This window comes from Armigeres subalbatus, chromosome 1, assembly GCF_024139115.2.
Source record: "Armigeres subalbatus isolate Guangzhou_Male chromosome 1, GZ_Asu_2, whole genome shotgun sequence".
NCBI classification, from domain to species: domain Eukaryota; kingdom Metazoa; phylum Arthropoda; class Insecta; order Diptera; family Culicidae; genus Armigeres; species Armigeres subalbatus.
In genome coordinates, this window is record NC_085139.1 from 69,442,423 (window position 1) to 69,469,185 (window position 26,763).

Consider the following 26,763-nt stretch of genomic DNA (forward strand, 5'->3'; position numbering starts at 1 on the left):
CACGTGCGCGCGTCATTTTCATTCTGGATTTCACGGAAAGCGGACAAAGGCGTCCAGAAGCGGTCCCAGCGACAACGGCTGTGGTGGATCTGGCAATTAACGGCGTGCGTAGAGCCGAATCATCGGATGGCTGTCGCGCAGTCCAGTAGTTGTTGTTGGTGAGGCACATAAGTGGGAATGAATCGGTTCTTTTCAGAACCACCATTATGTTTGGAAGGAAGTTGAAATAATTTGTCTATAGTGTAACCGCTAGGAACTAGAAAATTTTTCAGTGAAATATTCTAGCGTGATTCTGAGATCAATTATATGATGCTTGTCTAGCACTTAACTACTCTTCTTGCTTGTTAGTGCTTGCATTAGTGCCGGTCCGAGCGCGGGTCAGAAGGAGAAGCTGCAAATATGTATTCGCATGGATGGAAATAAAACCTGAAGCAAGTAGCAGACTATCTACTAAAATTATAATCTTGAGGGGAAATTTCACTTGACTGCTACTGCTATCCACGCGAATAATTTTCGGCAGCGTCTTTCTCTGACGCGAGCTCGTGATTCTGCTACCGATGGAAAACAATCTGCCATCACCAAGCAATTAAGTTTTACTTTGGTAGCCAATCGTTAGAACTTCAGACAAGAAAATTTTAATCTGAGCGCTGCTGATGTTGATGACGACGACCGCACGACCCACACCATCAGTGAGAATAAGATTTCCGGTAGGAGCTCCGCCGATGCCGATGGTGGGACTACGATCTGCTTTTCGCGACATCTCGAACGAAATGGCTCGCGCGCGCGGAAGAGCTGCTTTTTTGTAATCAATAAAGTTGAACCGAACCACGCCCATTTAATGAGTGTATGACGGGTACACAATGTTTGCAGTCATACCGGACAACAAAGAGGCGGGACTAATGGGCCATCTTTATTTATTATAAGAAAACTGCTTTCCCCGCGCGCGCGGCATTTTATTTGAAATATCGCGGAGAGCGTTCCCAGCATCATCGGTAGAGATGTCGCAAATTAATCGATTACTTCGATTAATCGGTTATTTGTTGTGATAATCGATTAATTTTGAATCGGTTACTTCCCAACGATTAATCGATTCAATAATCGACAAGAATCGAGAGTAATCGATTAGTTACTAATCGATTAATTGGGATTTTACGACAACTTTTAGATGTCGATTACTTCGATTAATCGATTCATCGTTATGATAATCGATTAATTTTGATTCGATTACTACTCAACGATTAATCGATTCAATAATCAAGAATCGAGAGTAATCGATTAGTTACTAATTGATTAATCGAGATTTTATGACATCTCTAAGCATCGGCGGAGTAGCTGAGCAAATTTCATTCCAAATACATATGGGATATTGGAAAAATCGGTTCTTCTCACATTCCTACTCCATTCTATACAAAGGAAGATTGAGGCGAGGCGAATTTTTTTCAAGGTGCAAATTAACCGCTTGGAGACGCCATAAAGTTGCCTGGCGTCCGTAGCAGAATCACGAGCGCGCGTCGTATGGAGATGCTACAAATATTTATTCGCATGGATGGCTTCAGTGGCAGTCAAGTTCAATTCTTTCAATATTCTTATTTGGTTTTGTTATTCCAGCAAATGGCGTGGGTCGTGTGGTCATTAGTGATTCGAAATATGCATTATTGTGAATTCATCGATTCTTCTCATGGCCACCATTTTAAACGGTTGTAGGCCATTTGGCCTAATGACGTTTTGCATAAGGCCGTTTTGCATTATGGTCATTTGGCCTAAAGTCGTTTGGCCTAGTGGTTGTTTGGCCTAATGGTCGTTTGGCATAATTTGAAAAACGTTAATTATTCTTTGTAGTAAAAAATGTGAAAATGTTAATATTTTATTTATTGCTACATTCGGAAATCCACATATCTATTATTGGTGTATAACAACATTATCCGATAGTCATCGTCAGTCACATACGATATGTACACTCCCGGCCAAAAGTATGGGTTCACCCTCGAAAAATATAGGCAAAAGTTTTTGGTCGCATTTTCGACGTCTTACATCGGATTTCGCTTTCGTTCTCTACGGACACGAGACCTGGACGATGCTCGTGGAGGACCAACGCGCACTGGGAGTATTCGAAAGGAAAGTGTTGCGTACCATCTATGGTGGGGTGCAGATGGCGGACGGTACGTGGAGGAGGCGAATGAACCACGAGTTGCATCAGCTGTTGGGAGAACCATCCATCGTTCACACTGCGAAAATCGGAAGACTGCGGTGGGCCGGGCACGTAGCCAGAATGTCGGACAGTAATCCGGTGAAAATGGTTCTCGACAACGATCCGACGGGAACAAGAAGGCGAGGTGCACAGCGGGCAAGGTGGATCGATCAGGTGGAGGACGACTTGCGGACCCTCCGCAGACTGCGTGGTTGGCGAAGTGCAGCCATGAACCGAGCTGAATGGAGAAATCTTTTATGTGCAGCACAGGCCACTCCGGCCTTAGTCTGATGATAAAATAAAAATACATCGGATTTCGAGTATTGTTAGCTCGATACAAAGAATTTGAGTAGATCTTGCACCGTAGATATTTTAAACTAATAATTTCCAATTTTGTATGTACCAAAATATCACATTAAGATATTAATTGGCAGGGGTTCTGCCAAATCGCACCAAGCGCTGTTCAATTTCCATTTTATTGCCCAAGTTTCCATGTAGCAGATTCAATTAATTATAAACCGTATTGGATATCCCTTAGCCCTATAACTGAGGATATCCTACAACAAATGTGCGCATGAATAGATATGAATTAATTTCCGATTCTCTTTTACGAACAAAATATCACTAGTCAGTCAAAAAGCCGCTTGGTGCGGTTTGGTTGAACCCCAACCAATTTGTCTTATTATTGTGATGTTGTAAAAATATTGAACTCACAAAATTTCGAAATGAAAAGTGAAATGGAACCCAATTTTAATCATCTTTGAGGGGCATTGATGATTTTTCGGCGGAAAATTTTTGTTTTATATTTAAAAATCAAAATGTTTACCCAAGTGCATAGTATGCATCGGCCAAAAGTTTGGGTTCACCCACTATATGGTGAACCGGCCACAAGTTTGGGTTCACTCTCCTGATATGCGATATAATTCAGTTTAAAAAAAAAATAAACGTTTAGATTTCAAAATCCTCGTAAAAAAGGGTCACAATGTGTTTAGCGCCACAAAAAGTGAAGAAATGTTAGTATCATAAGAAAACAAAAACCATTTCGATTTTGGCAACATACATGTTCCGAACGTGATGCTAAAATCGAATGGGGTCTGTATCTTGAGTTTTACAGTTTTGACATTGTATAAGAAACATACAATCTTAACAATATGGTTGACACATTCTTTAAAGCATGAGCTGTTCTTTCGAGTTTTACTGCATGTTGCTTTGGTATTGCATATGACAAGCATTTTCCAAAAATGTTGCCTTCTTTAAAGCATCATCAGTTCTTTCAAGTTATACTGTTTTCATATGTCGACATTGCCAAAACATCTGATTCATTGTTTTTTATATCTTCCTTTTTATAAATTCCTGGATTTATTGTATTATAAAAATAATTTGCGATATTTTAACGTTAGTTTGTATTTCGCTTTTTGACCACATGCACATGGCTTTATTTTGCACATACAAAAAGAATTTCACATAACAATATATTTCAATCATTTACGCCTATATGTACCTATTATGCCAAACGACCATTAGACCAAATGACTTTAGGCCAAACGACCTTATGCCAAACGGCATTAGGCCAAACAGCTTTAGACCAAACGTGGCACAATCATTTCAACCCTCTCCCGCCCATGGTGCCTGTGGAGCACCGTCGAGTTTTGCACCTTCTAACCTTAATCGAATTGTTTCAACAACAAAAAGGAATATTTGATACATCTTTATGGTTCCATTAGACTTCAAATATAATCAATTTTGAGTACAAATAGTGAAACTATTGATAACAATCAATTAACTATTGATTTACAATCAAAAACTTTTTTTCGTTTTCCACTAATTTTGGCTATGCAAAAATAACTTTTGTTCTAGCATTTTTCTCAAAGATGATTCCTTCCTATTGAAATCTTTGAAAAAAGTTGTGGGCGGGAAAGGGTTAAACATAGGAAGATTGAGGCGAGACGAATTTGTTCAAAGAACGACGTCGTAGCAGAATTACGTTGCCGCTCGTAGCAGAATAACGAGCGCGTATTGTAGAGCGCTGCTGCAAATATGTATTCATGCACTGGCACTAGATTCTTCATTTCACTGTTTACGTAGTTTACGTCGGGCGGTCGTGTCTTGTACACAACCCTTATGATTTTTTAAAATTATAAACACGGTGTCTCGCAGCACCTGAATTCAAACTGATAACATTCCGATTAATTGTTTTCCTGATATTTCCAAAACAAAAACTGCTATTATTTTGAACAATTTGACCTAGTGCGTAATTTTTGAACGCGTCATTCGAAAAAAAATCATCATATTTGTAGTTCACTGCCAAAATTTCAGCTCAATCGGTCATCGGGGTGCAAAGTTACAGCTTGTCAAAGTTGACCATTTTGTATGAAAAACGGCTTCCGCTGCTATTTTTCTAAACACAGGTGTACCGTGACCTGCCCTAATTCCGCGTAAACATAATATGTTTGAACATTTCACCAAATAATGTGATGTCCATGATAGCCAGGTTCTGATTTTTTATGAAAACCACGGTATTAGGCGATGCGCGGAATTAGGGCAGATCACGGTACATGTTGCCGACTCTAAAGCATTCAAAGCTGCTTGGCAGTCGGTCATTATGCATACGCAAGCATATTACAGAGCATTCTAGAATTTCATGAACTTCCGCTTGAAATGCAGTTGACCAACTTCTCATTGCAATCGATATGTCTATCCCAGGGCCAGTAACTCCTGTCCCCACGCCGTACCGTATTGAACAAAACGTTTTCGATCATGAACGAAGTTTAGGTCCTCCATTCAACGTTGGACAGTGGACATGTTACCCGAAAAAGTTTGCGATCATCAGTTTGTGTATTCGTGTGCATGTCTACATTCGATGCTGGGTACTATGCGTGAACAACGGGCCTTAGTCGGAATGTAGAAATACATAGACTCGTGGAAAACTCAAAGTCAAACTTGAACTTCCACTGTAAACTTTTAAATGCCGAACAACCACATCCTTATATCGGTCATGCCAACAAAAAATTTTTGTACCTAAACCGAACAACCATAATTAAGACATTCACCATAATGTGGCCGTTGGGATTACTATCGAAGACGATCCGACTAGAATCAGGAATTCAAAAGAGACGTACAGCCAGCATGATGGCGTAAACTAACGGAATTTACGGGAAATCCTTTTATCATATATGCGTGAATAGCGTTCCAAACAGTACCTAGGATCTCTGTAATGCACTGCTATGTTTTTACTCTTAAGCAATTATATAACATCTAAAATTGAAGCTATAAAATCTTAAACGGACACGTACACTTTAGACATTAGATTGCCTATAAATAGCAGGATAACTGGATCTAGTTCCACATCACTGCTGGAAAGAAGGGCCGTCAACAGCCTGTGAACCCACCGTACAGATTGTGACCAACTGAGAAAGACTATGTTGCTGCTGCTGCTGTTGTTGTACCTTCACGTATGACTTACCACTAGTGCTAGAGGCGGCTAATAGTGATTATTTTATGAATGGATTCACCAACTGCGTTGTGTCGTGATGATGATATGGATTCCATGTGTTGGCTGTTGCCGTAGGCGGAGCCTGTTGGGTTTGCTGTTGAGCTTGCTGTTGCTGCTGCTGGGTGGTCTGTTGTTGTTGCTGCTGTTGCTGAGGAGTTGGTGCTTGCGCTTGCTGTGTGGTTAGCTGCGTCGTTGTGGGTTTCTGTTCGACCAGCTCGCCATCGGACTGGTTGCCTGTGTTAATCGAGTGTATTGACGAGTAGTGCCGTTTCAGATAGAGTTCCGAATTGAAGTGCTTTTGACAGATGGGACAGCAGACCGCCGTTGGGTTGTGGATTAACCGCATGTGTTGCCGCAGGTTAGACACGTTGGAGTACAGTCGTGAACAAACGGGACAACAGCGAGGCGTCAAGCAGTTGGTTTTGTCGTCGGTTGAGCGATTCGAACGATTGCCACCGGATTTCCCTTTGAATTTGACTCCGGGCGTTTGCTCGGAGTTATCTGAAATGTTATCCAAAGATTTGTCCATCCAACTGCTGTCCTCTTCAGATTTATACTCGTGGTGAACATGCTGTTGCTGCTGCTGCTGTTGTTGTTGTTGTTGCTGCTGGTGACCAGAACTTCCAGGTTGGGTTTGAGCAAAACCGGCTGAAATTATTAGGAATAATAATAGGTATTCATAAAGCAATGCACTGCAAAATAAATTTTGGCAAGAAACGAAATTTAAAATATCAAACAAATCACACTCACAATTGTTCAATTGACCCATGTGCACAATATTGTTGCGGGGTGTGCTCTTTTCCGTGTAATTGTCCATACTGCAGTAGGTCGGTGACTGGTGGTTGGTGCTCTCGGTTTCCAAATATTCGACCATCTCCACTTTGGGTTCTACATTGGATACTGGAAATGGTTAGATTGCGTTCAAATGCTTTCACCCGCAGTGCAACGGATTCGACTGGGATAAACTTACCACTGTCCTGTCCGCTAACTGATGGAATCTGGGTATCGACGGTTTTCATTCGCTTGATGTTCAATCCGACCGTAGTCTGGGTCAATTCGGCCGTCGGTTCCGACCGTTTGCGACAGAATTCGTCCAACAGGTGAACGTTTTCTACGACCGTAGTCTCTTTGTCGTCCTTACGCAAGGGAATTTGTGGATTTGCGGGAGGCATCACGAGGTCGCCCTGTGTATTTGATAATACCTAATGTTGGTTGAGATTGGAATGTAATAAAATTTAACTGAAGAACGATAATGTTGCTCACTAAGCATTAATAAAATTAGTTACCGTTTTCCCTCATCCAATTTGATTAGATGCAATAATACGATTGTAAGAGTCAACAAGTTTGAGGAACACTTTAAATTTGGTTTGCTAACAAATATATGCGAGAAGAAGACATGGGACTGTATCTCAGAAAACAATCCAAATACAAGCTGTTCAAATAAAAGGTGTTCCATTCGATTGAGGGCTCATTTTATCAAAAGTTCAACTTACGTTATTTTCCTTGCTCAATCCGCGAATCTGTAAAGCTTCAGCAGTTTTAATGAAATCCTTTAAATTTTCATTGGTGATGTGCACTTCGCCCAGGTACATATACTCCAGAATCGCTTTCAATACGTCGTATTTAACTTCGTTCATGAAAAACACAGGATGCGGAGATGGATTTTTCTGTATAAATAAAAAAAAAAGAAACGAATCTATACTACAAATTGATTTAGATAGGGGGAATGACGGCTTTGGCAGGTTTTGTTCTATTATTGTCAGGGGGTTTTTTATGACTGATTTTGCTCAAATTTGGCCTAAACATTCTTTGCATTTCAAAGAATATTGTGGCCAAATTTCATAAAATTCGGTCGACAAAAACCCCCCTGCCAATAATAGAACAAAACCTGCCTAAGCCGTCTGTTCCCCTATGTATAAATAGTATCACCAGCTCTTCAAAAGTATTTCTGAAAAAAATATGGTGGCCTTTAAAGCCTTAAAACCAGCAGCGTCGTATAACAATTGAGATTCAAAAACGGTAAACTTTTTTAAAATTGCTCCCTCCTCTTAAATATGTGATCTGTTTGCGATGAGTGAGCGTACTCCATGAGCACTAAGAATAAAATCAAAGACAATTGACGTCAGAGTTTTATCAATACTTGCGCCTGTCTTATTTCTTAATGACTTTTCCACCGGAAAGAAAGTGAATCTCATTGATTTATTGTTTTATTGCGGATTCCACGGCAAATGCTAGGGAAAGCGTCCCATTGGTACTTCGCGTTGGAATAAAATAGACCCCATCACACGGTCCTTAGCCTCTTACCCAGCAACTTCTATCCAGCGTTACTTTTTTCTCATGCATACTGAGACTCTTACCAAGTTGGCTCATTGCACATAAGAAGTATGCTGAGTAGTCAAGGGACGCATGAATCAAAATTTTGAGCGCGCTGTTTAAATGTGACACATCAGAAAAATCAAGTGCGCGTGTCCCGCGCTCGTCGCCGGGTGCTGTCCCATGTATATAGGGAATCCCAGCAAACATGGGACAAATATGCGTATGACGGCAGTATAGACATCAACGAATAGGTAACATTTTCATCTTATCCACGTTTGGAATAACTTCTAAAAATTGTGGTTAATTTGCTGCTTTTTATAGACGAAACGCATGTTCTCTGGAATGCCATAACGTGGACCCTCCAATAAATTAATAAAATGCTATTTTTTAAACTTCATTCAAGTGTTTTTTTTTTTTTTAACTTAAAATTAAGTTCAACACCGTCAACAAAATGCTCCTGACTGTAACGCAAGCGGAACAGAATCAAGGCGAATACGTGGTGTGGTCCCCGAATATTCCGAAAACAAGTACTGCATCTATTAATCGTGATAATCTCAAGTTAAATTATTTCTATGACAATAGACGAAATGCAATCAATAAAAGTGATATGTTATTATTATTTATACAGACTAACTAACTAACACTCTAACTTTCACCTACTCAGTGACTGAGTAAAATTGTATTGCCATCTTTTTTCTTCCCACGGAAATTTTACTCAGTTTCCGTCAAACGCAGGATTACTCATAGTTTTGAGTTGTCCTGCTTTTGATTTACAATTTTACTCAGTCACTGAGTAGGTGAAAGTTAGCGTGTTCGGCTCGGTCCATGGCTACACGTCGCCAACCACGCAGTCTACGGAGGGTCCGCAAGTCATCTTCCACCTGTTCGATCCACCTTGCCCGCTGCGCACCTCGCCTTCTTGTGCCCGTCGGATCGTTGTCGAGAACCATTTTCACCGGGTTACTGTCCGACATTCTGGCTACGTGCCCGGCCCACCGCAGTCGTCCGATTTTCGTGGTTCTCCCAACAACTGATGCAACTCGTGGTTCATTCGCCTCTTCCACGTACCGTCCACTATCTGCACCCCACCATAGATGGTACGCAGCACTTTCCTTTCGAAAACTCCAAGTGCGCGTTGGTCCTCCACGAGCATCGTCCAGGTCTCGTGTCCGTAGAGGACTACCGGTCTAATGAGCGTTTTGTAGATTAGTCAGTTTGGTACGGCGGCGAACTCTATTCGATCGGAGCGTCTTGCGGAGTCCAACGTACGTACGATTTCCAAACTCGCGGTGGGTGGCTCACATTGTCTTCTCTTGAACCTCTTCCTATCATGTACTTCGTCTTCGACGTGTTAATGACTAGTCCGATCCGCTTGGCTTCCCTCTTCAGTCTGATGTAGGCTTCCTCCATCTTCTCAAAGTTACATGCCATAATATCTATGTCGTCGGTGAAGCCAAATAGCTGGACGGACTTGTTGAAAATTGTACCACTCGTGTTAATCCCTGCTCTTCGTATTACCCCTTCCAAAGCGATATTGAATAGCAGACACGAAAGACCATCACCTTGCCGTAACCCTCTGCGGGACTCGAGAATGCCCCTGAAACTCGAACTACGCACATCTCCCGATCCATCGTCGCTTTGATCAACCGTGTCAGTTTATCCGGAAATCCGTGTTCGTGCATTAGCTGCCATAGCTGGTCCCGATCGATTGTATCATATGCGGCTTTGAAGTCGATGAATAGATGATGTGTGGGCACGTTGTATTCGCGGCATTTCTGCAGTACTTGGCGAATGGCGTGGTCCGTGGTGGAGCGTTCACCCGTAAAACCCGCCTGATACTGCCCCACGAACTCCCTTGCAATTGGTGCTAGTCGACGGCATAAAATTTGGGAGAGTACCTTGTAGGCGGCGTTCAGCAATGTGATTGCGCGGTAGTAAGTTGCTACAATCCAGCTTATTGCCTTTTTTGTAGATGAGACATACGACACGACACCTTCCATCCACTCCTGCGGCAAAACTTCCTCCTCCCAAATCTTGGTAATGACCCAGTGCAGCGCTCTAGCCAGTGCTTCACCACCGTGTTCAAATAGCTCTCCAGGTAGTTGGTCAACCCCAGGGGCTTTGTTGTTCTTCAGCCGGCCAATCTCCTGGATTTCCTGGAGATCCGAAGCCGGTAAAATGAAGTACTGCGCGCGGTCCATCACCATACCGCCATCTTCTTTTGCCACATCGCCATTCAGGTGCTCTTCGCAGTGCTGCCGCCAACTTTGGATCACCTACCGCTCGTTCGTAAGAAGGTTCCCGTTTATGTCCTTACATAATGTGACCAGACGTCCTGCGTCCCGCGAAACGTCCCGCATTTTACAAATTTCTAGACAATGTCCCGCGAAATCATATTTCTTAGCATTTTCAAAGAAATTATATGATTTTTAAAATATATTAATTTTGACTTAAGCAAACGTTTTGTAAGACAATCATATGGATCATAAAAGTCAAGATTAAAATGTGCTTCTGTGACTCAGAAAAAAATATCTCTATAAGAAAATTATTTTGAGCTTTTTAGTGGAATGTGAAGTGAATGTGAATGACAAGTGAATATCTCTATAGTTTGTTTTACTCAAGCCTTATAGCAGTGTTAAACTCTCAAATCTCATTCAGGATTCAAATCAAGTGCGAGTCAAACCCCACCCGACTAATGGCCCAGAGAATCGTTCATGATTCGACTTGCAATTTGAATCATTGCATGATTTCAACGTGTTCTTCTACAATGTATTTATCAAATTAAGTTTCTCTCCCTAAAACAATAGATACCCAAGTAACCACCAAGCATTAATTATTACATGTAATCAATCACAGATCAGCATATTAAATGCTAATTGCATTAGATCAGTTTTAACGATGTAAAGATGCATTTATTCATGAACTGTCAAGCAACGATACACTAGTTCAGCATCACGAATGCAACGAAGCATTACTTATGTTTTATTCCAACATGTCAAAGTAATGGAGCATTATTTCGGTCGTAAAAGGGCCTTTTTCCACTTTAAATCAACTTTAATGGCTGTATTATGTGCAAGCATATATAGCTCCATGGTTACTTGGGTAGTAAAACCAAACCAACATTAAATACTCTTCTATTGGGTTTTGACGATGCGATTCTGTGTGAAAACAGATCGAAAGCGAGTTAGATCGCGCATGAGATTTGAACATGACTCTACCAACACTGGCCTTATACCCTGGGAATCTTGTAAGTAGATTTTGCTTCCATGTATTTCCTGCTACGTGATTACTTGGATTTCGAGACGGAACGTCTAAAATCCCACTCCATATAAACTTTATGCGGACCAAAATCTTGCGGAAAACTTTCCCCAGTTGGAAGACGACCTTTAGATTGTTAATATTGGATGTCGGTAGTAATAGATCCGAAAGTTACATTGAATAACTTGATGCAAAAAGTGCTCCAAAAAATAAATATTGTGTTCAAGGTTGCCTCACATTTCGGGAAAAATTGTCTATTCCTGGAAGTGGAAGCTTCAACCAAAATAGACTTTAAAAAATATAATCTATATAATATATAATCTTAATCTCATCTCAATAATAATTAATCTATATAAAAAATATAATCTTAATCTCAATACTTTTGTTAGGTAATTTATAAAGATTTATGTATTTAGGTTTTTCAGAAAATAATTTTCGAGATTCGATACCATTGCTTATATCTTTATTAAAAACTAGTCGACCCGGCAGACGTTGTCCTGCATAGTAGGCGAAAATGCGCGTTCTGAGCTGCCCATGCGAAATATCCTTAATTTTAGTTTTTCATAATTTCTCCACCCTTACTCGTGATTTTTGCATGAGAAAATATCATATAAACCCGTCGGAAACTGTAACGAACGTAGCTGCTGAAGGAATGAAGAAAATCCGTCCAGCCGTTTTCGAGTTATGCGGATACGAACACAATAGAGGTAATTGTCGCTGTCATCACTGGCAAAACATCTTTTGCTGGCGAGGATAGGGCACTAAATGTCAACAAAGGAAAAATCAGTACGTTTTGACAGATAGATACCCAACATGTTTGGGGACGATAACAAAGGGAACCGCAGCGACAATCGTCCTCTATAGTTTATTACCTCTATTACGAACACAGACCATTTCATTTTTATGTATAGAGATAAAAGATAATATTCTAACAAATTTCTATACACTAGATGTTCAACAGCTGAAAGTTATTTAACTACAATTCGGTAGTTGCAACAGTTTTGCAGTTATCAGACAGAGGACCGCCAAATTCCAAAACGATGTGAAACTCAATAACAGCTACTATGCGCTGCACGCTCAACGTTTGAAAAAAGCTTTGACTTCTAAAATGTGTAACCGTTTATCGAACAGCTTACAAACTAAACCTTAGTAATAAATAAGTTCTGAAAGAAAAGATAAATTTGCTCTGAGTGCATTTCTAAAACATATTAAACTATGAACTTTGTTTGTGTCCCACGCTCAAATTTATCTGGTCACTTTATCCTTACACATATCAGACTGTGGCCCTCGTGCAGTGTTGCAACAATCTCGCCCATGCTGCATTCTTCTCTTCAACTAACTGCTCATATTCGCCGTCATACCAGTCGTTTCTCTGATCCGGAGGCACCGTGCCAAGTGCAGCGGTTGCGGTGCTACCAATGGCGGATCGAATATCTCTCCAGCCAGCTTCAAGAGACGCTGCGCCTAGCTGCTCTTCCGTTGGGAGTGCCACTTCCAGCTGCTGCGCGTATTCTTGTGCTAGTCTACCGTCTTGTAGCCGCCCAATGCTAAGCCGCGGCGTCCGACTTCGACGCGTGATGTACACCGTCGAGAGTTTTGAGCGCAGGCATACTGCAACGAGGTAGTGTCCGGATTCAATATTCGCACTGCGGTAAGTGCGGACGTTCGTGATGTCGGAGAAGAATTTACCGTCGATTAGAACGTGGTCGATTTGGTTTTCCGGTACTTGATTAGGTGATTTCGATGTGGCCTTGTGGATATTCTTGCGGGGGAAGAAAGTGCTTCGGACTACCATTCCGCGGGAGGCTCCAAAGTTAATGCATCGTTGGCCATTGTCGTTCGATACGGTATGCAGACTATCGACCCGAGCAAAGGCTGATAACAACATGATTTCAAATTGATAACACTTTGTGTTATCATTGTTATCATTTTGTTATTTTGTTATCAAATTCAAAAATGACTGATAACTGACTAATAACAATGTTAGTAATCACTGTAATTGACAAAAAAAGAGAATGGTTTAAATTTAGTTATTTATTTGAATAGGCTCGTATTCTAACCGATACATATAATATAATGAAAAAAAGTTAACTGCACATGTTTTTTTTAGTATTTATTACTTACAAAGGAACAAGTGACTCATTAACAATATTGTCCCTAGTTTACTTGTGTGTTCGGTTTACACGACGAAACATAATTTGTTTTACAAGACTCACTTTGGACTTCTGTGTTGACACAAATTCGAATGTTTTTGGTAACTTGCTTAAGATAACATTGGTTGGTTTCTTTATATGAATACATATTTACACTTATCTTAGCTGTTAAGAGTTTAAATCCAATTATGTAGATTTTGTTATTTTTATCCGTCAAAACGTTTTCTATGCGAAAAAAGTTTCCATCAAGATTTACATAAGAGTCGTCGTATGCTAAGTTTTTACACGCTTCTCTGGTACAATACTGAACGTTATCAAATGTAAATTTGGAATGATAGCTGAACTCTCTCTCATTAATATTGTCGTCAATAATCAATTCATTAGGCAATTCAAAAAGTAGTCTTTGGTCAAATTTCAAATGCAAGATAGATTTTGTTTGCCATAAAGCAGCATGCCAGGAACTGATTTTTGGGTTGATGAACAATGATTTGTCATGACAAATTCTGTTGTAAACGTATTTATTTGTAATTTGTATTACAGGATGATTATTGCCTGTTCGAAATCCTAGAATCATCCCATTTCCATGTCCAAAAACCATGTTTTCTTCTCCATACAACTTCCCAAAATCACGAACAAATCGCTTTAATTGATTTTCGACCTTATCGATAGTTTTTTCTGTCAAGTAAACGTCTAATAATTGGTAAATGCAGCTTGAAAGCAACATGAAGTTATTCAAATATGCTTGCGGGAGAAGCCCTATCATGCATGGATAAAAATAATGGAATAACATGTTTTCCCAGTCACTTGCTTTGTTTTTGTTCATATCTTCGATTTTACCCGGGTAACGAGAAAAAGAACTAGGCACTTTAATGTTTATCATCCGATATTCTACTTCTTTCAGCTTTTGGTCAACGTAATACGGCTTGGCATGATTGGCTGAAGCTGTGCAGAGCTCCCAAATTTGCCTCACCACACCGAGCAAAACACTATGCATGTAGTCGGGTGGGAAACCTAGAATATAAAGTTAGGCATAATTAAGTGTCACATAATAGGTTTTAGGAAGTTGATGTATCATATTACCTGCAACTATGTCAAAATAAGGAATCGATAGAAACACTGAGAGACCTTTGATTCCATTTATTGGCTTTCCTGTCTTGTGAGCTTCTATCATTTGACGTCTGGTCTCAGAGTGATTTCTGCATCGAGAGTTTTTGTAAGGATAACGTAATTGATTTCCGAGAACGATTTTTCCTTCGTGAAAACAGAGCGAGCAACCAAATTTCCCATTAAACTGAGTCGAGTTTTGTAATTTTGGTCTAGCCACGGAATCCAAACAGTTTTGAACAACGACAACTTTATATACTTCAGATCCTATGTTAATTCCATTACTCAACCCTATGATTTCTTTACAAAATTCCTTAAAGAATAAAGGTATGTTCGGCTCACCTTTGCTTAACCATATTGCAGCAAGTAACACATTGTTTTTGTCAAATCGAATCCGTGGTGGGAGGTTATTGATCGTGAGAAATATTGGGTAGCAGGGTTTATTGATGCTCCAGCGATAAGCAGCAGCTCCATCAGTGTTAACTGATAGTGTAATTAGCTTTTCAGGAACTTTCGCTGATATTTGTTTGATGATTTTGCCTTGACTTATATCACTGACAGCTTCTGAACGAACTACTGTTTGATAATCGGAAATTTCTTTCTGATATTTGAGCATCGTTTCTCTTACCTGTTGTTCAATAGGAATAGTCATGAAAAAGTCGAAACTTTTGCTTCCACAATCAGGCAAGGGACAAACATCATTTCCAGTTGGGGCACATTTCCCGATGCAATATTGACATTCAGTGCAGAAATATATACGGTAATGATTATATGGATCGGGAAACGCGGCAGAAAACGTTTCGAAACTTTCGGCAAACAGTTTAAATCCTGCCATCACATTCAACATCCGGAGCAAATCTACTAATGCACTTTGAGTAAGATGATGTCTTATGAAATAATTAAGAACCATCAATTGAGCCTCTCCTACGGTCACTGATGATTCGAATTTAATTTTCTTGTTTTTATCGGGAACAATCTAAAAAACAAATAAACAGGGATGGTATTACATATTTCCAAAAATTGAATATTTTCGTCATACCGTCTCATTTAATTCAAAGCAGCTACTTTTTCCAAGTTCTGAATCATAGTCGATTCCTTCCTCACAGTTCCCATTTCCACCGGATGATGTAGAGATGTTTCCGGAAGAATCGATGAAACTGTCAGATTCTTCGAAAGTGTTACGATTGTGTCTTCTCTAATATCCTGTACATCATTACGAGGCGAAGATGATAGTTCTTCTGAATATCTAGAATTGTCAAGTAGTGAACCTTCATCTTCTGAGGCATGTTCTGGAAACGGCTGAGTTGGTTGCACGGAACGTGATGAATTATCATCAGATTGTGAGCTACACGCTACGGTTTGTTTTTTTCGCTATAAGATATAAATTATGAGACCAAGCAATTGAGATAGACAAATAAAAGTTACCTTATGTCCATACTTGGAATGGAAGAATTCTTTCGCAACATAGTAATGTCTTTTATTTCTTTTGACATCCATTACTATGCCTAATTGAAATAATCAACACGATGACAACATAAAAAGCAACGATTTGACAGTTTTTCTTATCTAGCGCTATAAATCAGATGAGCCCATTCAATTTTATCAAAGGTCTCCTGTTTACTGAAAGTATGAAAACAGAGGGCCTATTGCGGTTTTTGTCACATGGATTTGAGTGAATATATCCAACAGTTGAAATCGCCCTATCAAACGAATACTGGATACAAATACAAAAAATTATTTTTTTTCTTGTGGTTTGAGCTGAGCTGAGAAAACATCAAAGTGTTTATATTTATTATACAAGGTGTTATCGAATGTTGCGCGTGAAATTTACAATTCAAGACAAAATTTCCAAAACGACTTATCTCCTTTGGAAACAAAGGTTCAAACGACGATTTGACGAATCTGATAGATCTCCCACTCAAAACAACACCATCAATAGGTAGGTGAAGGATTCCGCCACCTGTTGATGGCGTTAGTTTGCGTGGGAGGGCTATCAGATTCGTCAAATCGTCGTTTGAATATTTGTTTACAAAAGCAGATAAGTCGTTTTAAAAATTTTGTCTTGAATTTTGACAGTTTGAAGCGGCATTAGTGATGATCGATTTCCATCCGAGTGAAATAAAATCGATTAATTGCTTTGTTTTATTTTATGTTTAACTCGCCTTGACGAAGCCGTGCTCTGCCATCTGGTGGAGATGGACGTGTGCGTGAAATCACTGTATTTCGACATTGTGAAGATAGGAAGTACCGTAATCCGGGGGAACATTGATCATTTTTTTTAATTGTTTTGTAAATATTTCCCCCGTAAATGAAATCATACCCAAGTAACCACCAAGCATTAATTAATGCATGTAATCGATCACAGATCAGCATATTAAATGCTAATTGCATTAGATCAGTTTCAACGATGTAAAGATGCATTTATTCATCAACTGTCAAGCAACGATACACTAGTTCAGCGTTACGAATGCAGCGATGCATTACTTATGTTTTATTTCAACATGTCAAAGTAAATGAGGCGGAGTGAAAAACTGTCGAAATGGCAACGTATGAAAATGCATGAAATCGTGAAAATAATACTGGCATCACTTGAACTTTTTGCTTGCTTCTAATGAATGCAAAAAGTAAACAAGTCGAAATGGAACCGCTTTTGACGGTTCGATTGGAAACAAGATGGCGTCTTCGCCGATCTCTTATTGTAGTATTTCTAACTTGGGTAGCTTTTTTCATATTGACGTAGAACTACGTCTTTTTTTTCTATATTGGGGTACACTTTACGATTGCAAAAAATCGAAAAACGTCACGAAAATATGATAGACTTTGATCATCAATATCTCAGCCGTTTCTCGATGGATTTTCAATTTTCTTGAACCATTCGATCAAGGAAGAGTCAACGCTTCATACCCAATGTACACTGAAGTCGTTTTTCACGCGGTTTTTTTTACACGAATCGCTTTTTAAGCGATTTTTTTTTCATTTGAATTTCGGGATTTACGCGGTTTATTTAGACCTATTTTGGGATTTCGCAGTTTTTTACGTTGTTTTATTTTACGCGGCCCATACCCTCCGCGTGAAAACCGACTCCAGTTTGTTACAATATTTATGTATGATTCTTTACTTTCGAAAACTAAAATTAGCTATCGGTTTCGGTGAATCAGTCGATCTCGTAAGTGCATCGCAAACTTCTTCTTCTATAACACTACATTCTAACTGGAACTTGACCTGCTTTTCAGTAATTAGCATTTTTTTAGTTAATAATTGAAAACTTTTTATGCCCGCCATTGCATTAGTATGTATCAAATACTATGGATTGGATACACTATGCCCAGGGTGTCGAGAATGTTTCCCACCCCAAAACATTCTAGATCGGATCGAGAATCGATCTTGCCATCTCCGGACTCTGCCCCTTTGTTCGCAAAGCTAACTGAAAACCAGGCCAAATTAATGCAACTTACAGGCTTTTAGGTGGTGTAGTTCGTTTTTGCTAATATACACGCGCGTTTTCTCTCGAAAACTTGAGCTTCTTCGGATCGTTTTTGCTGATTCCTAGGTGTCGGAGTGAACGCAAAGTCCGACATGCGAAGGAAATATTATTATTATCAATAAACTGTCTTTGTCGGGTCTATTCTGACTTCCTCCATAGAATGACCACCAAATGCCGTTGACAGCCCAGCTTCCCAAGCAACACACATGTTGTAGAGAAGTTAACGTAAATCATATACAACCATATTTGGTCACATTTGAGTTGCTGCAACCAAATCAGTGAGAATTGTGCTACTCGGGTTTCACGATGCGCTTTTCTGTAATGAGCCACCGAGGTTTAAGACTGACTTAGTGGCGGATGCTTAGTCTCTGCTCCAGTTTGCGTCGGTGATGCTTGCAGCGGTACACTATCAGCCAGGGTTGTGCAGAATCATTCTCATACGATAACAATTGGAATTATCATTTGATAGCTTCTTAGGTGTGAAAAGTATAGGCGAGTTGTCATCGACGATAACTTTTCAAATTATGGAATCGATTGATAATAAACACAAAATTATCATTTTAAAGTAAACCTAACTAATACCAATTTAATGTCAACAATGAAGTTCAATCGAATGTTTGGCATTGTATTTTGGTGTTATGTAGAAAAATAAGTTCAATAGTAGCATTTACCAATGCTTCGAATCGAGATTCAGTTATCGAACGATTCTTACTCTCTAGCGAAATTTCATCAATTGATAATTGAGATTTGTGATTGCTTGAGAGTGTTGTTCATCTTTGATTATTTGAAAATTTTATTTTTACGTCCTTTTCAAATGTTGATCAAAAAATTAAATACATCACTAGTTATTTAAAATGAACAGTAAAAAGTTATCACAACATGGCGAGTGCAGCTTCAACGTCTGTTCTCTGTGGTATAATGTTCACCTGATTGAACGTATATATGGTAATGAAATACTAGTTGCGGAAACCCAATTATTTTTAACAAAATGACCAAAAAGTTATCTAACTCCATATCTGCCTTGTTGTTTATTCAAATCGCTTACAATTACACATGATAATAGTTGGCCTGAATACCTGTCAAACTGATGCTGCTAGTTTATGTTTTTCATTACTTCAAAAAATCGAAAACGTACTCTTGCCCCACTCTACTCTACAAATACAAAATTTTATACAGATAGAAGGTCGCACACTAATTATAATTAATAATTTATTTTTTACATATTTATTTGAAAAATCCATTTTAAAAAAATCTCCTTCATTCCGGCTAGATTGGCAAAATATTGCGATTTGCAAATAAAATTAGCATTGCAGACAACCTGCAAGCAACTTGCAAAGGAACAAGCTGTCAAATTTCGTGCTGATGTGTCTGTTTTAGGCGTGTTATTCATCGGATTCACGTTATTTTAAGTTTGATGTCGACACGGTTGTTTCATAAAGGCCAATGTCGCAAACGTAATCAATGCCTTTTCCTTCAAATTCCTCAACAACTAGGACCACTCCCAGCTAACAACCACTTGAAACTGGTTGCGCTCCGTGCCTTCTATCAAACGGAAGTGGAAAATACCACCAGAAGTCTCTAATCTTCCTGAAATCAGCAGAAGAAGTCAATGTTTACGTTTGCGACTTTCGCCCTTTTGAAACAACAATGTCGATGTGCACATCGGAGCAGTGGTGCTAAAATATTTTACTTACTATTCAGTGGAAGTATGTCAAATCTTGGTACTTTATTTATTAGATTTATCATCCTTTCCTTCAAATGAATAACTTTCTATCGCAATATCACAGAGAAACAGACGTCTCACTTAGAACAAAATGCAATCAAAATCGTCGTCACGAAAACATTGTCGCCCATTGCTAAAATCCCGGTGAGTAGCCAAGCGGCAACCAGATGGCGGTAGTGTGCAAACGTCAAACACAAGCAAAATCAACATACATACATACGTTAAGTGAGACGTCTGTTTCTCTGTGGCAATATCTTAAATGTGGAGTGAAACCTCATTATATTTTGCTTAAATAGCATGACAAATCAATACAACTTAGATTGTAACATAATCTTTTTTAAAGATAAAATACCTAGCAACACTGTATGCAAGATCTTCTGCATGTTTGCTGCAACTTCGTGCATTTGGCGAACTAATAATCACTTTACATAAAAGCACACAATAGAACGTAAACTACAATCGGCAAATTAGAATTATCATACTGGACAACAAAATAATCGATTAAACATAATTGAATAATCGAATAAACATAATCGTATAATCGATTATCTGAAAACATAGAACATCCCTAAGTTCACTTCATGTCACAAATAAACTTGTAACCACGAAAAACGTGTCGGCTACTGCGTGATAAATTTTTGAAAATCGTTTGTAAATCGCGACGAATTAAAAATGGGCCGTTAAAAAACAACGGCGGCAAAAAAACGTGTGCTGCGAAGTGCTACAAACAATAACATTGCATTTGTGGTGGAAACTCTTCCGGAATTGAAGGTAAGACAATTTGATCAATTGTGACCATAACCTAATTGATTTCAAACTTTTAGGAACCAGCGAAACCATCGGCGGAAAAAATTGCCAAACTGGATCCAGTTTATTGATCTTCAGGATAACGTATCTGCCACCGATTTGCTGGTAGACCCGAAAATCGGCTTGGATTCATACTTGGAAGGAACTGGTACAGACACGGACGAAGACTATTCGCCAGAGATGCCAACCCCGAATAAACCGGTTATTCGAACGTACTGCCGCAGAAGAACAATCGACGATTTGATGGCCGACTGGGACATTGAAACGCAAAATATACCTATCGTGATGGAAAAGAGTTTGGAAGAATTAGCTACTTCAGACAGCAGCGAGCGCCATGGTGAGTTATTTGTTTTATTCTTCAGAGATAATAACCTATTGATTATTTTTTAGGATGCTCTTGTGGAATGGCCGAACAAGCAAAAAAGTACAAAGCTTTGTACGAATCGCTGCTGAAAGAGAAAGTATCCAATGACGGGGACAACCATGAGTCATCTGGTAAATTGAATTTAATCCGCTAAATTGTAATCAACAGGTAATTTGAAACAATGGTCTACTTTTTCAGATACGTCCGAAAACGCTAAGAAAAAGGAGAAGCATAAACTGACGGCAGAAAATGCTAAACTAGCAGCACAAAACGCCAAGTTACAAGAAGCACTTACGTCCAAGCTTCTTCCAGAGCCAGAAGCTCCTTTTAAAAACGTCACGGGTAATTTCCTGGATCCGGATTTGCTGCGGCAGCTTTCAATCGAAGCCGAAACGGATTATCTTTTTGTTAAATTCGTTATGTTAAGATTGTGGCCAGATGGATTCTTCGGGCGATCTGTAACAGGTCGTCCATCTAATAATCCTTCTGGTCGGTCAAAACCAACTACAACATCTCAAAACGGAACTGTAAACGAGGGAACAACTTGCGATGCTGGCAGTTCCATCGAAAATGCTCCATGTCGCGGAGAGAATATGGAAAATGCAACGCAACCTCCCAAGCAACCTCTTGAGAAGGAAAAGGTGGAGTTTGTTTTTTGTAAGTATTGTAAAGAAATATGCTTTTTTGTGTGTATGTTACGAATATTTATTTCCATTTTTCAGCTTGCCTGTATCAACGCCGCATTTTTTTGCGAGATGATAGTTTGACCGCCCAAGTTCATGCCAAAGCCGGCAAATCGCTCATGACACGAGTTATTGCGAATGCTTCGCGTAAACATTAATTTTTATACTCGCCTTCATTACCGTTTGAGCCGAAACGTGTTCAATATTTTAATTTGTTTTTATTATACGTAATTATATTTGTTAAATCTCTATTACCGCAGTATGCGGGTGCAGAAATGATAAAATAGAGCTGTTACATGAACAATGTTTTTATTACTTCAAAAGAACCGAAAAAATGTATTTGTTAAGAAAACAAAGGATCAAATCGATAACTAAATTTGTTATCAAATAAGGTAAAAGTTCTAGCTGTCGTCCTTAAGAAATGATAACTTAATGATAGCAAAATATATTATTAAGCAGAGTAATATGCGTTACAGAACATGTTATCATCATGAACTCAATGATAACTAAGTTTGTTATCGTTATAATATTTGAGGAATAAAATCATGTTTTTATTTCTGTTATGTTGGCTGTTAATTCAGGGAAAATGATAACAAACTCTGTTATCGAAACAAGTGATAACCGGATAGCAGAGTTTGCTATTATTTAGCTATTCTTTTTTGCTCGGGTCCGGTCCGATGACCGGTCTATACATTTCCTCCCTTCCTACCTGAGCGTTCATGTCACCGATTACGATTTTGACGTCCCGCAATGGGCATCCATCGTATGTCTGCTCCAGCTGTGCATAGAACGCTTCTATCTTGTCGTCGGGTCTCCCTTCGTGCGGGCAGTGCAAGTTCATGATGCTATAATTGAAGAAACGGCCTTTTATCCTCAGCTTGCACATCCTTGCGTTGATTGGCTGCCACCCAATCACGCGTTGGCGCATCTTTCCCAACACTATGAAGCCGGTTCCCAGCTCGTTGGTGGTGCCACAGCTTTGGTAGAAGGTAGCCGCTCGATGCCCGCTTTTCCACACTTTCTGTCCTGTCCAGCAAATCTCCTGCAGCGCCACGACGTCGAAGTTGCGGGGATGTAATTCATCGTAGATCATCCTGTCGCAACCTGCGAAACCTAGCGACTTGCAGCTCCATGTTCCAAGCTTCCAATCGTGATCCTTTATTCGTCGCCTAGGTCGTTGCCGATTGTATCGAGTCGTATTATCTTCTATGTCGTTCGTAATGATTGTAGGCGGCTTATTGGGCCTGCGCAAACCTCCTGTCTCGTCGAAAGGGCCGTCGTGTCAGGGCTGTTTAGCGTCCCACCTAACACCAGGACTTGGGCTTGTGGGCTTTGAACGACACACGGTCGCTTCGACGGAAACTACTTGCGGATACTTGCAGCTTTTTATAGAGATTTAACAGGGCCCACTGTCAAACCCCACCACATCCTAGGCAGGCGCTACAACTCGCAGAGGGCCTGGGGAGGGATCGTCAAGCCCTTGGACATAGTCCCTGCTGCCCCGATATGACAAGATGAAATATTATATAAAAAATGTGCTGAATTTATTTAGATCGAGTGACACATTTCTAGCACTTCTAGGGATTATGTACATGTTGCTGCCATCTGGTGGAGACGGACGTGTGTTCAACAGGTTGAGGTATATGTAGATAATGCTTCTAAAATGTTATATTGATATTGAAAACTTTTAAATATGTGGGATTAGAATTTAAAAAAAACATGTTAGACTATACTTCTCAGCACATGTTTTTTAGTCGAAATACTTTTCGTGTTGCCAATTTAAAGGTAGTGGAAATGACGGCTTTGGCAGGTGTTGTTATATTATTGTCAGGGGGGTTTTTGTTGACCAAATGTTATGAAACTCGTCCACAATATTCTTTGATATGCAAAGAATGTTGAGGCCAAATTTGAGCATAATTTGTTATAGAAAACCCCCTGACAATTTTAATAATTTAGGATATATTTTAAATATCGGATTCTAATCAACAAATTCCCTATCTTCGGGTTCGCTTCGTAAGTCTACAATTCATTCTTATACATGTATGTGTAAATTACTAAAAGGGTTTTGACTTCTAACTCGAACAGTACAACAATAATAGAACAAAACCTGCAAAGCCGTCATTTCCCATATATTAAATTTCTAAAAATCAAAAATATTTTGATTTTTAATATTGATTTCCTATGCCTTGCCGGGTAAAAGAAAAAAGGAGCACCAGCCCTCATTCTGTTTTCGCACTGCTGTCAGGGCCAATTAAATAAGTGAAGGCCGTTCTACAAGTCTCAGATGAAAAATAGGGGGAGAGTATTTCATGAGTCTACCGTAAAGGGGGATATATAGCCACCACATGAAGGAAATCCTTAATGACCAGGCCATAGAGGAGCTTTGGTGGGTTTTACTATCAACGTCAGCAAGACTAAATCATTGGATATCAACACGGACAACTCATCCTACTACATGATAACCGGATGAACAGTTGAGGTAATTTTTTTCTCGATATTTTGGCAACCAGGTAGCGTCAAATGGCATAACTAAGCTCGGTATTAGAGAACGGATTAAGAGCCAAAGGCTGCTGAATACAGAGTTCGCCGTAGAGTTGGGCGAGCTCATTATTCATCCTTCGCCGCCACACGTCATTCTCCTCCACATCGCAAAAGATGATTGCAAGCATCCGGCTCTCAAACACTGCTCGAGCATGGCCCAATTGTCATGTCCGTAGAGGACCACCGGCCTTAAGAGCGTTTTGGTCATGATGCATTTGGTGTGGGTGTGAACTAGACTGTTCGCCCGAAATATTCACACTACTAAGCAAAACCATGCTGAATAATGCCTGGGTTCGATTCCCGGTCCGATCTAGGACATTTTCGGGCTGGAAATTTTCTTGACTTTCCTGGCCATGAATGCATTATCTTGTTAGCCTCGTAATCAAAAACACAAATATACTCTCATAATCAAGAAACATAAAAAAGTAACTTGGCTCAGAAACCTCACAGTTAACAACTGGAAGGGCTTAGTGAACATTTAGCTGCAAGGCGGCAGTGTCACAGTGCGGGATGCAATGCCAATAAGGAGATAGTTCATCACTATCGTGCGGTCGTCAACGAAGTTGGCTTGACAACTTCCGACGAACCCATTTTCTTGTTGATTGTTGCTTGATTTCAAGACTGGCTTGCAGATTCCGACACCAACATACTGAATTACCGGTGGAACATGGTGAACAGTATTGCTTAGAATCCCTCGCGGCATTCAGTCGCCCTCAACAAGGGGATCAGACCGTGGCAAACAGATGCTTTCAAGAGAAAAATCCTAACCACGTTTGCCACGGTATGATCCCCTTGTTGATGGCGACTGAATACCGCAAGGGATTCTAAGCAATACTGTTCACTATGATCCACCGGTAATTCAGTATGTTGGTGTCAGACTCTGCAAGCCAGTCTTGAAATCAAGCAACAATCAACAAGAAAATTCAAGCAGGTTTTACAGAAGTTTAACAGAGCCCCATATAAAGCCTCACTGCATCCTAGGCTAGCCCTAGAAATCGCAGTGGCCTGGGTAGGGGTCGTCAAGCCCTTCGACATAGAATCAGCTGCCCTCAAGCTTATCGTATGTAACGACTATTGGATCACTCCAAAAACGAACTTTTGATAGAAGGCTCGGAGACCAGTATAGTGTACAGTTTAGAAGTATGAGTCTAAAAGTATGTGTATTTAGTGTACAGTTTAAACTGTGAGCACGGGAAAGGCTATACTGCCTGTAATCGCATAACTGTCCCATATTAATAGAAAATCCAGCAAAGATGGGACAGCTATGCGATTAAATGTAGTATCACTTTACTACCCAACAAACAAAAATATCCATTTAACTAAAAATATGTGTTTCCATTGGATAGAGCTTTATCATTCCCTTGATAGCGCTCCTATCAAGTTTGGCACATGCCATGTTTACATTTTTGACTTAGGCCCACCCCATCAAATAAAAATGAGTAATTATGTATTTACATTTACTAAATTATAATTAAAAACAAAACAATTACCTTCAGCAGATCCTTGAAAAACGGGCTGCAAGCAAATAACACCAATTTGTGAGCAGTCAGCTTCTTGCCCTCACATGCAAAGGTAATGTCCACCAAATCGTCCTCCTCCCGCAGCTTCTCGAACTGGGTGCTCACATTTTTTTGAAAATTGTTCCATTTGAGGTAGAACAACTCATCGGTGCTGCTCACGAAGGACTTGTCCATCAGTCCCGTAGACATGTTGCCACCGTCGTCGTTCACCGGATATTTCCCCCCAGTGGTACCTGCGCCCGAACTAAAACAGAATCTGTTTTGACTGCCAAGATCCCACTGTTGACGAGCGAGAAACTTAAAATCGAAATTAGACCGCCGCCAAACGCTTCAATCGCACAATTTTATAACGCCTGTAATGCTCACGAGTTGCCGATTGAATTTAAACACGGAAACTACAATTCGATCACTGGTAAACCCGACATTTTCCACCAAAAAGATTGCAAACCATTAGAAGTGGTAATTATATTTTTCACAGTAAAAATGACAATAACTATTATGGCCCAAAGCAGCCAGATTCTCGCTCGCTTCCGAGATGAGGGTGTCCACTTTGAACGCACTGTTAATGGCAGCTCGCTTGTCATTAAATGAGCGTTCAATGCTGGCAGTTTTTCGTTTGTGCGTTCAAATCACTACACCAAAGGCCTTTTCATGTGTCAGCTCCGACATACACGGAAATCCAAAAGTCAATACACGGACAGATAAATCAACCCAAACTTTGAGTTCAATATACGCACTATTGAGAATATCGCAGAAAAAATTTACCCAAATTTGGGTAGTTTTCCCTTTCTTCCCATGATTGCTATCAAAACTAGAGCAAGATGCAAACACCTCACCGAGGTTGCTCAGCCCAATAACCCAAATTTGAGTAAATTCAATATTCTCTATTTTGGGTTGATCAAGGTCCGCTTTGGATAAATTAAACTCAGCTTTGGGTAAATTGTTTACATGGGATTAAAGGCAAACTACCTAGTGCCAGAAAAGTCATTATACTCAAATTTGGGTTATTGGCCCAAACCACGGTTTTGAGTGCAAACAACCCACTTTTGGGTAGTTTTGGTTTTCAGTGTACAGTATTGCTTTTTGCATTGAAACTTTTTGTTTCGTCGTTGAAAGCAATGACATTTGT

At 39.8% G+C, this 26,763-nt stretch overlaps 3 protein-coding genes across 5 annotated transcripts; 1 reads left to right on the forward strand and 2 right to left on the reverse strand.

Moving 5' to 3' along the window:
* Positions 1-5,370: 5,370 nt before the first annotated feature.
* On the reverse strand, positions 5,371-26,191 carry LOC134226657 (transcription activator GAGA-like). Of its 3 annotated transcripts, none has more exons than XM_062707579.1 (5): positions 25,605-26,191; positions 7,175-7,348; positions 6,652-6,865; positions 6,432-6,581; positions 5,371-6,329 (listed from the first exon to the last, which is right to left on the reverse strand). In XM_062707579.1, the coding sequence occupies exons 1-5, from the start codon at positions 25,821-25,823 to the stop codon at positions 5,680-5,682; spliced, it is 1,407 nt and encodes a 468-aa protein (XP_062563563.1). In that variant the 5' UTR covers positions 25,824-26,191; the 3' UTR covers positions 5,371-5,679. The 3 variants fall into 3 exon arrangements, with proteins under 3 accessions (XP_062563563.1, XP_062563555.1, XP_062563547.1); XM_062707571.1 differs by having other exon boundaries at positions 6,432-6,569; positions 6,652-6,883; positions 25,605-26,190; XM_062707563.1 differs by having other exon boundaries at positions 6,652-6,883; positions 25,605-26,190.
* LOC134216795 (uncharacterized) lies at positions 13,413-16,079 on the reverse strand. The gene is made up of 5 exons (XM_062695598.1): positions 15,938-16,079; positions 15,552-15,883; positions 15,141-15,488; positions 14,489-15,076; positions 13,413-14,419 (listed from the first exon to the last, which is right to left on the reverse strand). The coding sequence occupies exons 4-5, from the start codon at positions 14,577-14,579 to the stop codon at positions 13,413-13,415; spliced, it is 1,098 nt and encodes a 365-aa protein (XP_062551582.1). The 5' UTR covers positions 14,580-15,076; positions 15,141-15,488; positions 15,552-15,883; positions 15,938-16,079.
* Positions 20,265-21,876, forward strand: LOC134210988 (uncharacterized). Its single transcript, XM_062687524.1, has 5 exons — positions 20,265-20,490; positions 20,544-20,863; positions 20,917-21,021; positions 21,089-21,547; positions 21,613-21,876. The coding sequence occupies exons 2-5, from the start codon at positions 20,707-20,709 to the stop codon at positions 21,729-21,731; spliced, it is 840 nt and encodes a 279-aa protein (XP_062543508.1). The 5' UTR covers positions 20,265-20,490; positions 20,544-20,706; the 3' UTR covers positions 21,732-21,876.
* Positions 26,192-26,763: the final 572 nt, after the last annotated feature.